Source organism: Nannospalax galili, unplaced genomic scaffold (genome assembly GCF_000622305.1).
Source record: "Nannospalax galili isolate Female #2095 unplaced genomic scaffold, S.galili_v1.0 scaffold111, whole genome shotgun sequence".
NCBI classification, from domain to species: Eukaryota; Metazoa; Chordata; class Mammalia; order Rodentia; family Spalacidae; genus Nannospalax; species Nannospalax galili.
Window position 1 is genome coordinate 613,379 of NW_008330487.1, and position 12,496 is coordinate 625,874.

At 56.3% G+C, this 12,496-nt stretch overlaps 1 protein-coding gene across 9 annotated transcripts in view; it reads left to right on the plus strand.

The window, feature by feature from the left end:
- Positions 1 to 44: 44 nt before the first annotated feature.
- Adgrb2 (adhesion G protein-coupled receptor B2) overlaps positions 45 to 12,496 on the plus strand; it is a 37,295-nt gene continuing 24,843 nt past the window's right edge. For 3 of the 9 annotated variants that reach the window (XM_008848165.3, XM_008848150.3, XM_008848159.3), the window contains exons 1-2: positions 46 to 187; positions 6,873 to 7,686. In XM_008848165.3, the coding sequence (XP_008846387.1) occupies positions 6,888 to 7,686 (799 nt within the window). In that variant the 5' untranslated portion in view covers positions 46 to 187; positions 6,873 to 6,887. Of the gene's footprint in view, positions 188 to 242; positions 396 to 6,872; positions 7,687 to 12,496 lie in introns of those variants that run through there. The other 6 variants (XM_008848135.2, XM_008848142.2, XM_017802015.2 and 3 more) reach the window with 4 other exon arrangements.

A 12,496-nucleotide genomic window follows, 5' to 3' on the forward strand; every position in this document is an offset into this window, starting at 1 on the left:
GCCCCGTGCTGCTCCGCGGCGCCTTTTCTGCACCCGCCGCTCGGCGGAGCGGGAGCCCTGGGCCTCGGCGCGGTTGCTGCGAGCTGCCTTGCGCCTGGCCCGGCCCCCGCCTTAGGGATGGCAAACTTGCGCCCGGTAGCCGCCTCCACCAGCGCCGGCCCCCGCTCCTGCTGCTGACGGCGCCCAGGTGAGTGCTGGGCCCCAGACCCTGACACGGACCTGCACCGAACCCTCGCGTGCTGTCCGGAGTTTCCGCACCGGCCCGCACTCCGGGCGCTCTCCAGCCCATCTCTGCTGAATTCTCCCCCGGCCCAAGCGGAGTCGGTTCGGCGCTCACCCAGCCCGGGTCTGCGGGGGAACTCCCCAGCCGGGGGCCGAAGCCCCCTGCGCCTCTGGTGAGCCCCTGCGCTGGCCCCCTCCCCCAGCCTGCACCGACCCCTTATGCTAAAGTCCCCCACCTTTAGATCCCTGACCCAGACTGTCCCCACACCCCTGTCGCGAGTCTTGCCGCGTCTCGGCCAGGATTCCGGCAGTGCTTCCCCCGTCTGGATTAGAGCCCCTCTCTCCAACCTGAAGCTCCGCTGTCCCCCTCCCCCCTCCTACTCTGGGCGCGGGACCCTGGACCTCTCCACTTCATCTTTGCCCGGAGTCGTTCTGGTCCCCATCTATGTCTGTTACTGACCTCCCCCGCTCCTGCACGGCCACCCTGCTACCCCTCTATTTCTGCTCCGAGTGCCCCCTCCCCCATATCTGCCCAGAAGAGTCCCGCCTTCCCTCGCCAATGTCTGCTGCAAGTCCCCTCCCCCCTTCCCCCGCCTGGAATTGGGGCCGTGTCCCCCATGCTTTCCCGAGCCCCCTTCCCTCAGGTCGACATCTCGACCCGACCCGCATCCCTGACTCCCGCGTACATCTTTGGCCGGACTCCTCCCGCCCCCATCCTTTTCCTCCCACCACCCGGCTTACAGCCGGGCCCCGACGCACTCTCCCGCAACCCCCAGGGCTGGCATGATTTGGGGGGTTTGTAGGCTGTGAAGTTGGCGGCCACTCCCGCAGTCGGCTTGGCTGGAGGGCACAGCCGCGGGAAATCCTCCGCGCCACGGTCGGTGCAGAGCGGGCGACCAGTCTGTTGCCCACGGGGGGAGGGGCGCCCGGGCCGAGAGATGCCGCCCGCCTGCCCGCCTCGCCAGCTGCCTGCCGGGCCCCTGGGCGTCCTCTGGCGCCCCCTGCCCGCAGCCCGGGACCCGCCGCCCCTTCTCACCGGCAACCCTAGGTTTCCGCAGCCCAAGCGTTAGGAGCTTTAGCGGTGTCTGCGGGACCGGCTCTGGGAAGTCCCTGGGGAGATGAGGTTGGTGGGCGAGGCTGGGTGTCCCCTAGAGCAGCCGATGGCCAAACACTCCTGGTTGTAAGGCTACGTTTCCTGCTTTGGGGATGGAGTGGGATGGGGTAGGATGGAGGGCTCATCCTAGCAGCTAGTCAGGACCCCTTTGAGCACCAGGCGCAGCTGGACTGGCCCTGGTTTTCAGAACGGCCTGGTCGGGCTTCTTGGGCTTCGGTAGGGGCCCCCAGGGAGCATCTGTCTATCCCCATCACATTACCCAGAAAATAGGGGCAAAGGTGGGCTGTCTGGCTTGGGCATGAAGAAGGCTGTGAGCAATCCACTTGACCCAGGACAGAGCAGGCACATGGAGAATACAGGGGTCAGTTTGAACCTGTATAGGATATATATGCCCTGGTGATGCTGGCAGGGAGGTGAAGGACCAAGATTAACAGAGGCAATCTTCCCCTCTTCTTCCCTTACCTGCCTCCTCTCCTCTATCCCCTTCTGCCCTCTCCACCCCCACCACCACTCTAAATAAAGGGACAGGTCTAGTTTGGGGAGTGTCAGTGGTGGGCATTTCTGCCACACAAAGGGAGGCTCCTTCCCTCCTCCCCTATCCTCAGTATTGGAGCTAAGTAGGCGAGACCTCAGTTTTTGATCAAGTCATCTGGGTTCAAAAGCTGTGTGACCTGGTCAAGCTACTTAACCTTCTGAGCCTCAACTGACCCTCTGTAAAATGGGCCAGTGACCACTGCCCCCGTATAGTTATTGGGAAATGAAATTAGATGGTATATATGGAGTGTCTGACACCTATCAATACTCAGTAATGGTGGTATCTTGTGCTGTTTCCCTCAAAGCCAAGGTCAGGTCCCTCTACTACTAATCCTGGGGAGAAATGTAAAGCAGATTCTAGTCCCTTCACTCTAAGCTTCATGATTATAAATACCTTTAACCCCCCACCCCACCCAAAAGGGTCCAGGGAGCCTGTGACTTTACGCCTCTGGCTCACTGATTCTGCAACATCAAGCTGGACCTCTGGGATCCTCTTTGGCCATAGAGACTACAATGAAACCAAGGCCAGGCCAAGGGCTCTGAGGTCTAGGTTCAAGTAGAGGGTAGGGAAGTGGGATCAATACAGTAAAGAAACCCAAGTCAGCGTTCCCAAAGGCAGGCTGCCCGTTAGAGATGGCCCACGTGGGAGACCAACCACTCTGAGACACAGAACGTTTCCCTCTTCCCAACCCTAGGAGATGAGACATCATCAGAGAACTTCCCAAGGCAGTTAGTGCTGCAGGTCCGAGTTAGGGGCGACCTGGCCTGAGAGCCCAAGGAGTTTGAGGAAGCATTGGTGTGAGTGGCTTAAGTGAGGGGCTGGTAGGAGGAGGGAGGGAAACTCGAACCCATGGCGTTCCGTTCAATAAGTCCTCTGGCGGTGTGGCTGGACCAGGGTTCCACCCTGGAGTGTCAGCCTCCCAGCCATCCTCCAGCCGGGGCAGCCCTGACACTGGGGAACAAAAGCTTTCGGTTCCTGTAGCAACCGCGGCTCCAGCTGCTGCAAAGTTCCGGGGAGGCGGGCTGAGGGCGGCTGAGTCACCGCCCCCTCCCCTGCCACCCGCGCGCCCCCGCCCCCAGGGGCCGCCCCTTGTCCCCGGCGGAGCGTACGGCAGGCCTCCGGAGCTCTCCTTTCGCGACACAGGGACCCCGCGAGTGGCGCGGAGCCACCCTCTCCTCCTCCTGTCGGGGAAGGCCGCACGGGGGGTCGCTCGGTCCCGCCCCCTTGCTGGGCAAGCTGGGTGGAGGGTGTGCGCCACCCTGGGTGCCAGAGGCTCTTGGAGAGGGGTCCCCAGGCATCCTGCTCGCAGCTCGGAGCATGGGCGGGAGACCCCAGGGCCCCGCGGCAGGCACCGGTGAGGCGAAGGATGAGTGACGGGAGCGCGAATTGGAGCTGCCAGGTGGATAAACGCGACGGATGTGCACGTCGCCGCACCCCCTCCCCTGCTCCTGCCCTTCCCCCGCCCAGGGCCAGGGCTCTCGACTCCGCCCAGCTGGCCCGCCCTAGACAGGAGACCATCAGACCCTGGGATCCCATCCCAGAGAGCGGAGCGGGCCCTGCCCAGAGGTGCCTCACCCCCGCCCCTCTTCACCCTCCACTCCAGCCTTGTAGTGGCTCTTCCAGCTGCTGAGAAAACCTTGGGGTCCTTGTTTGGTGCAGAATGGGAACCTGTGGCTGGGCAGGCCTTTGGGGTCTTTGAGGGCCCCTATTCTCTCAAGAACCTGGGCAGAGAGGAACTCCTGGAGTGCTGGCGGTCTTAGCTGAGGACAGGGTCTCTTAGACTTGGAATACTCCAGGCAGCTCCTCTCCTATCTCAGAAAAGGCCCTGAAGCTTTTTAAACCTCTCCACCATACTCCTCTGACCCAGGAAGTTCTGCCTTAGAGCTGACCTTGGTCTCTCTCCTTTCTAGCTCTTGTACATTGGAAGAGTCTGTGGTCTTCCTGGGCTTTGAGGTGACAAAGCCACTCATGGTTTAACCCAAAGAGCCTTAGTGAAGTGACTTGGAACCTCAGGCAGGAGAGGAGTTTCAGTGTGGTTCTGAGAAACCAGGAACAGAGTTCATCAGTTTGCGCCCAGGCCAGGTTAGGCTTTGTGTTGGGGACTCTTAGGGAGGCTGAGGGAGAAGGCATGTACTATTCTGAGGGTAGTGATCATGGTTTCTATTCCCCAGCAAGGGAAACTGAGACTCAAGTGGTTACCCATGGCTGATAACTACTTGGCTGCCTGGGAGGGCAGGATCCTGCCGAGTCTTCCTTCTGGGAAGGGGCTTTGGGTCAGTGGCCCTAGGACAGGTCATGGCTGCATACTCTAGGAGGATCTTTAAAGCCAAGCCATGTATGACCCAGCTTTTCTTGTCTGCCTTGTGAAGGGTAGGATGCCTCCCCCACCCTCAGTCTCATTTTGCAACAGGAGCTATGGAGCAACGGTACCCTGAAGGCAGGGTAAAATTCTGGGATAGGTGATAGCTCAAGAAAACTGAGTGGACATGGGGGCTTGGGCAGTGTGTACAAGTGGATCTGTTCTGGTGAAGCCAGAACTTGGCAAGGAACCATTCGGACTTAGTGTTTCTTATTGAACTGAGAGCATGGAGGTCCAGGAGGTGGGGCCAAGGGTCTGTAAAGCCCCAGTTTTAAAAACACAGGGAAGGGACCATGGGTAGTCCCTCCCAACACTTAGCTGTCATATACAGAGCTTCAGGACCAAGCGCCTGTGTGAATACACATCCCTATGTTGTATGCACCTCTCTGACTTATCACTGTGTTTGTGTGTGTGTGTGCCCCTGCATGCATGGGAGGTCATAATGCTGTGGTTGTCATAGATCTGTGTGCATGGATGTCTGTTCATATACAGAACACCTGTGAATCTCTGTATGTGTATGCTTTTTTGTAGTGTCTCTGGGGCACACAAGGCTGTTGAAGCCCAGGTCTGTTGAGGTGTGCATGGGAGGAGGTTTCCAGCCTTGTTCTAGGTGGGGGAGGGAAGGCCAGTTATAATGAGCCCCCACCTCCCTCTGCTGAGCTGCAGCCATGGCCTGAATTTTGCAGCCTGCTTAAAAATAATTGGGGGCAGCGGGGGGATTGGTTGTCACTCATCATCAGCTGCTGACTTCGCCGGTTGCTGCAGCAGGCTGGGCGGGCTGAACAGTTTGGGATAGCCATGATTGGGGAGGGAAGGCCAGGGGTCTGGGTCCTTCTCCAGCTCTGAAGAAGGGGTCGGGGGGATAGGATGGAGATAAAGCCTGTTCTGGGTTCTGTTGGTCTTTGGGGGGGAGGGTGGGGCAGCTCCTCTCCAGTGAATGGGCCTGGTGGTGCTGCCTGGCCCCCATGTTCCCCTGGATGGTTGGGGAAGGACAAGTGCTTATGTAGGAATGTGGAGTTTTGAGCATGGTGCATGCTGCAGCTGGATTGGAGCACTGGGGTTCTAATTCCCGTCTCCAGTCTCGAACTATTTAGAACAGCCCAGGGGAAATCTGTCCCCAGGGAGCAGCTGTATCTTGGGAAAACCTAGCCACACCTGTGACTATCCTGTGCTTATGACTGAGTTCCCAGAGGGAATTACTTGTCCATTTGGCCCAAATCCCCAAAAATAAGCAAAAGGAGGGAGCAGACGGCTCTTGGAGGGGAATTGTGGGCCTGAGCTGAGGTCCTGGATTCTGGTCCTAGCCAGACCATTCTCGTGTGACCTCAAGCAGGTGGCTTCATAGTTTCTCTAACATGGAAGCATTGGCCTCTATGGGCCCCTGCAGGCTTATGAGCTGTGTGGTGGCAGCGGGCAGGAGGCTGTAGAGGTCACTTTAGGGATGGGGTTGGAAGTGTGGCTGATTTAGATTTTCATCAAGTTGTTTTATAGGCAGCACCATAGAGGCTGAGTGGGGGTGGCCAGTGGCTCTGCCCCAGTCTGGTGGGTGGGAGACTGCATGCAGCATTCTGGCTTAACTGCCCTGCAGGGTGGGTCTTGGGTCCTATGTGTCCTCTGCCTGCCTGGTGTGCATTTACTCCTGCTAGGAGCTCAGCTGAATATAGTAAGGGAAAATAGAAGTCATCAGACTCTGGTCTTCACTCTTAAGAGCTTGAGATGAGCCATGGGAGAGGCCATGAACTCCTGGCTACACTGTGCCAGGTCTTGGAAGCTAATCCTGTGGAGAGGAGGGGAAGAGGGGCCTGTGATGAGAATTACTGTGCCCATTTTTCAGATGAGGAAACTGAGGCTCAGGAGGCTCACTCAGCCAGTAGGTGGCTGGCTAGGCTTGGCTGAAGCTCAGCATTTCCTGGCCTGGAGCCTCCCTTCCTTGCTCCCACCAAGAAATCCACAGCAGCGATACTTATGACATTCATGCTGGCAGTGCCCTCCCTCCCATCCATGGGCGTGGCTGGGTTGGGTACCATCCCTGGTACCCTGGCAGTGACTCCACCTCTTCTTCTTCTGCTCAGTAAAGAGAGTGAGTGGGAACAACGTTGTTCTGGGAATAACCTTGAATCGCTCTGATTTATAAAAAAGCCAATGGTTGTCAAACATCACCACTTTGACAATTACTGCTGGATTATGCACAACACTCCTCACAGCTCATCAAGACACAGTGTGACTGAAAGCAACAGTTATGAAGGATAAAGGTGGGGTGGTAGGGATGGCTTTGGATATGAATGTCAGGCTCAGACACCTGCAGTTGACAGGCTAAATGGGGGGAACGGTAGTGACAAGAGAGGCCCCTAGAAACTAAGGGTATACAAGATTCCAAGTCCCTTCCTGGGCCCTTCCCCTAAGTTGCCTCATTTTGCCCTTGTAGGGAACTCATGAGATGGGTATGGTTACTGTACCATTTTACAGGTAAGGAAACTGAGGCTCAGAGAGGCCAAATACCTGGTCTAAGATCACTCAGGCAGACCCGAGAGGCTTAAAAGAACATTTTCAGAATCCCAGGCCACTATCTGCAGCTGCCCACTGGAGCATCAGAGAACTTTCGAGCTGAGCTGGGGCCCACTGACCTCTGTTTCTCTCCACAGGGCAAGGGACATAGGATGACCCCAGCCTGTCCCCTCTTACTGTCTGTGATTCTGTCCCTGCGCCTGGCCACGGCCTTCGACCCCGCCCCCAGTGCCTGCTCTGCCCTGGCCTCAGGTGTGCTCTACGGGGCCTTCTCGCTGCAGGACCTCTTTCCTACCATCGCCTCGGGCTGCTCTTGGACCCTGGAGAACCCTGACCCCACAAAGTACTCCCTCTACCTGCGCTTCAACCGCCAGGAGCAGGTGTGCGCCCACTTTGCCCCCCGTCTGCTGCCCCTGGACCACTACCTGGTCAACTTTACCTGCCTGCGGCCTGGCCCAGAGGAGGCAACAGCCCAGGCAGAGTCTGAGGTGGGGCGGCCAGAGGAGGAGGAGGAGGCTGCGGCCGGGTTGGAGCTGTGTGGAGGCTCAGGCCCCTTTACCTTCCTGCATTTCGACAAGAACTTCGTGCAGCTGTGCCTGTCGGCGGAGCCCTCTGAGGCCCCGCGTCTGCTAGCTCCTGCCGCCTTAGCTTTTCGCTTTGTGGAGGTCTTGCTCATCAACAACAACAACTCCAGCCAGTTCACCTGTGGCGTGCTCTGTCGCTGGAGTGAGGAGTGTGGCCGGGCTGCGGGCAGGGCCTGTGGCTTTGCTCAGCCAGGCTGCAGCTGCCCTGGGGAGACAGGGGCCGGCCCTGCCACCACCACACCTCCGGGGCCTCCTGCTGCCCACACCCTGTCCAATGCCCTGGTGCCTGGGGGCCCAGCCCCACCTGCTGAGGCTGACTTGCACTCGGGGAGCAGCAATGACCTATTCACCACCGAGATGAGATATGGTGAGTCCTGGCAGGTTCCAGGTGGCATGGGGCATCTAGGGGGACTGACAGTGTGTGCTACTGTCCATCCTGGCAGTCCCAGCCTTTGGTGGAATCATTCATGGATGTTACCTCTGTGCTCACCTTGTCCAGATATAAGGGTCATCAAAATGGTTTGGAGTCAAGATCTTACTTAACTGGGCCAAAGATTAGAGAGTGGACAGTGATGTAGAAACTTGAGGGGGGAACCCCATAGCTGGCCAGCCAGGGGTCCTCCTGAAGTGAGAGGTCCAGAGCATAGACCTGCAGAACAGGTGGGGGTGACACAGTCACAGGAGTGGTGACGGCATTCCAGGAAGATGGTGCAGTGTGTGCAAAGCCCCAAAACCAGAGTGGCTGTGGCAGAACCTGGCACTGTGAGTTGACAAGTTTGCCTGAAGGCTGGAGTAGGCAGGGACCAGAGATGTATTCCTACCCACATGGGTCAGTGATTTTTGGCAGTGCCCCAGGGTCAGGGCAGAAGGAGGTGAGGAAGAGTGTGCCTGGGTGAAGAGGCCTTAGCTCTGATGCTGCCTCAGAGGGCTGGGCTGGCTCAGCTCCCAGTGTCCCATCTCCCCGCCTTGGGCCCTTGTCTTATGGGACCGAGGCAGCCAGCTGTTGGAGCTTCCTGCTGACTGGGCAAAAGCTCTTCGAATCCCTGCGCCTGCCTGCTCCCATATCCACCCCAGTTCCACATCCATGACCACCTTCCACTGACCGGCTTCCTGTAGCTTCTGGGCTCAGCTTTCCCACTAAGCTGGACCTTGCATGCCTGGTGATCAGTGCTAGGCCAAGGACTGACTCGGGGGCCAGCAGAGAACAGGCACCAAAGACAAATGGGTGGGAAAAAGGCAGGTCTGGAAGTTGGTCCATGTATCTACAGGCCCTTTGCCACTCTGGGCCTCAGTTTCCCCATTTGGATGACAAGTGAAGGACTGCCCTTAAGAGGCTGGAGGATGTATCTAGGTCCCATTGAGTATTTAGAAGGGAGAAAGGAGCTCATGTGAGGGCCACTGGAAGGACTGGAGGAGGGTAGGGTCTTTCCCCATCCATGCTTTGCACACAGGAGCCCTGCAGCTGGGCACTGCCTTTGACTGTTCATTAACAAAGGCATTAGTTTCTTTGCAAAACAGGGAGATATCCCTGAATTAAGAGAGTTATAATGCCAGGGGGGTGTTTCTTGGCCTCCCCCGTGAGACATCTGGCATCATCTGGCATCATGGGCACAGTGAGCGCCCAGTGGCCTTGTTGTGGCCTCTCTCCCAGACCAGCTTGGCCTCTAACAGCGGTCGATGAAGCTGTCCGAGTGACAGCCAGGCTGTGGGCAGGTTACGGGCCCTGGAGGCTGGCCTGGGATTTAGTGCCTGCAGGAAGAAATTGAATTTTGCTTCTTTGTCGAACATCAGCGGAGAGCTCCAGGCGTATATCAGGAGGTTTATGGCTCTTCCTGCATGGGCACCACTGCTGTCATTCTGTAGGGGCTTCCCTCATTCTACTCAGCTAAGGGCAGGTTCTTTTGTCTGGCTTTTCCTGTGGTCCATCCCAGTGGTCTGGAGTAGATGGAGCAAGACTTTGCCCTCATGGACGGGCACTGGCTGGGCAGACTGCCATGTGGAGCACAGAGCCAGGAGAAGCCAGCTGGGCTTGGTTGAAGCCGGAAGCAGGAGTTGGTTGGTAGCTGGGGCATCTTCAGGAGTCTGAGAGGGCTGGTGACCAGAAAGGGCGCTATCATCAGAACCTCTTCAGAGGACTCCTGGGACTGGAGATGGATGGAGATTGGATGGCTGGTTGTTCTTGGGTATTTAGGAGCAGAGATCTCTGAGCTGGAGCTCCCAGCTATGCCCAAGCCTGACCTCTACCCTGCCCCTTGTCTCCATGTGGTTGCTCTTCAGGGAGGGCTCCTGTGGGGGAGCTGGCATGGGAATGTGGTATCAGCTGACATAAGTGATCTTACACGGCATGCTGGTTGGCACCCAGAGCTGACTTGCACAGCCCCTTCCTCTCTTTCAGTAGGCAGGAAGCTCTTCCACTCTGCCACCTCCTCCCTCCTGCCCAATCTTTCTGATGCGAGTGACGGTGGCACATGACTCAGTTCATTTCATGTGTCAGGGTGTGTCTGCTGGGCAGAGCATCATTAGAGCTCAGAACACTCTGCTACCCTCACTAAGCTTTGGGTTTCCTCCACACTATCTTCCATGCCACACCCTAAGCTGCAGGAGAATAGGCTGGGACATGGAGCTGCCAGACAGAGAGCAAGGTTCGTGTGGATGATGAACAGGAAGGGACTCTCAGGCCAGCCACTGGGGCAGAGAAGGAAGCTTGGACATCCTTGAGTGAGGTCAGCAGTAGGACCAAGCAGGGCAGCCCTGACCAGATGATAAGGAGGCCAGGGGCAGTGACCAAGCAGGGTGTGTTGATCTGCCTTAGAGCTGAGTGCATTTGACAAGAGGGTATAGGCGCCTGTTAATTTCACGCAAACTGCCTTTGATAGATCTCTTGTTATTTTTGGTGAGTTGAGCCATAAATTTGTGCCATCTTGCTGCCGCAATCTGTTAAGTGTGGGGAGAGGAAGAAAGGAAAGGCAGGCAGGAAGGAGCTCACAGAAGACTGGCATGGAGGCCTGCTGAGGCCAGAGCTGGGAGGCGGGTCACAGAAGTGGTACCCACTGCAGTCGCAGCTCCTGCCCATTTTGACCTAGGGCTTCTCAAGATAGCACTGCCCACAGGGATGGCTGTGCCCAGGGACACTTGGGAGACGTGCCTCTACATGCAGCCCTCTCCCTCCCCTGCTGCACACTTCCTCTCTTCCCCTCACCTGGGCCAGATATTCCCAGCACACCCTCCCCACTGGCTGCCTTCCATTCTTGAAGTGCAGCCATTGAGGGGCTGGGGCCTCCTGGGAGGCCAGAGTGGCTGTAGATCCCCACTTTGCCTTTGCCACTGTGTGACTTGAACATGTTGCTGCCCCTCTTGAGGCACCTTGGGAACCCCAGTTCTCTATGTGACACTTTTCTGATCAAGTACCTGAGCTCCCAGCCCTGCCTAAGCATATGTGCTGGGGTTTTGAGCCCCTTCCTGGGTCAAGCTGCCCATTCTTCTCAGCCTTCCCTCCACCTCCCTCCTGCCTGCTCACTGACCTCCTCACTGTCCCAGAAACCCTTGCTCTCCAGCCTCCCTGCCCCTGCTTGGGCTGTTCCCTTTCCAGGAATCCCCTTTACCCTTTGGTGATCCAGAGCACCCCTATCCTGCTAAGCCTCATAAATCCATATGCTCCCACCCTGTAGCTGCTAGGAAGGGGCTCTCACCTCCCCTCTCCCAGTCCCAAGAGTGGCCTCACTCCCCTCAGTGCTCAGGCCCAGCTCTTTGTTGGCAAGCCTGGTCTGGTGGCAGCAAGTGGGGCCCTCCCTTCCTCCTTGGGACTCCCATAGTGAGGTGGCAGGCCCTCTCTGCAGGACAGGAAAGACTTAGAGAGTTATAATGACAGTGACCATAGTATTTCCTGGAGGTCCCATCAACCCATCCCAGAGTCCTCAGACCTCTCAACAGGGACTGAGTTCCTACCAATCCCTCAGTAACCTTGCTTTTTTTCAGTGCAGTTTGTGCCAGATTGGGCCAGCTCTTACTGAGATCAGAGGGGAGTGAGGCACACTTTCTGCCTTCTCGTGTGGCAGAGAGTGGCCGCTGGTATGTGCAGTGATGGTCAAGGCCACAGACTGAAGTCACCTAGTCCTGGGTTAGAGTCATGACCCATCTCTGACTAGCCAGCCATGTGACCATGGACAAGTGACTTCACTGCCATATTGTCACCTGTGAAGTGTAGATAGTGAAAGTTGTTCCCTGGATGAAGGGAAGGATGGGGGAGAGATTTGGGTAAGAGCTCAGCATGGCACCTGGCCACATTAGCTTCTTTCCTGTTAATAACATAATACCACAGACTGGGTACATTCTAAAGAAAAGAGGTTTATTTTGGCTCATGATTCTGTTACAAGGTCAAGGCCTGTGTCTGGTGATGGCCTTCTAGCTGGCAAAATCCTTAGGTGGTACATGGCAAGAGACATACTGCTTGTGCATGTGTCTCCTCTCTCTCACTTCTTTTTCTTTCTTTTTTGGAGACAAAGTCTTGCTGTGTAGCCCTGACTGGCCTAGAACTCACTATGTAGACCAAGCTGACCTCAAATTCATAGAGCTCTGTCTGCCCCTGCCTCCCAAGTGTGCCACCATACCTGGCATCTCTCAGTTTTTAAAAAAATATTTATTTATTATTTTTATTTTATTTGTATGCGTGTATTGCCTGCATGTAGGTAGTGTACCCATGTTTTGCAATACCCACGGAAGACAGAAGAGACTGACGGATCCCCTGGAACTAGAGTTACAAACAGTTGTTAGCTGCCATGTGGGTGCTGGGATTCAAACCTGGGACTTCTGCAAGAACAGTCAGTGTTCTTAACTGCTGAGCCATCTCTCCAGCCCTGATCTCTCAGTTCTTATGAAGCCATCAGGATTAATCCCAGTTATCTCCCCAAATTCCTCTGAATACCATATTCAGGTTCAGCTCTCTCTCTCTCTCTCTCTCTCTCTCTCTCTCTCTCTCTCTCTCTCTCTCTCTGTCTTATATATCCTAGTCTGGTCTCAAACTTGTTGCGTAGCTGAGTATGGCCTTGAACATGTGACCTTAAACTTCTGATCTTCCTGCTTCCATCTCTCCTATAGATAGTATTACAGGCACGTGCCACTGCCTGGCTCTAAATTTCCATCCTCTTAATATCACACAATGGGATTAAATTTCTACACAC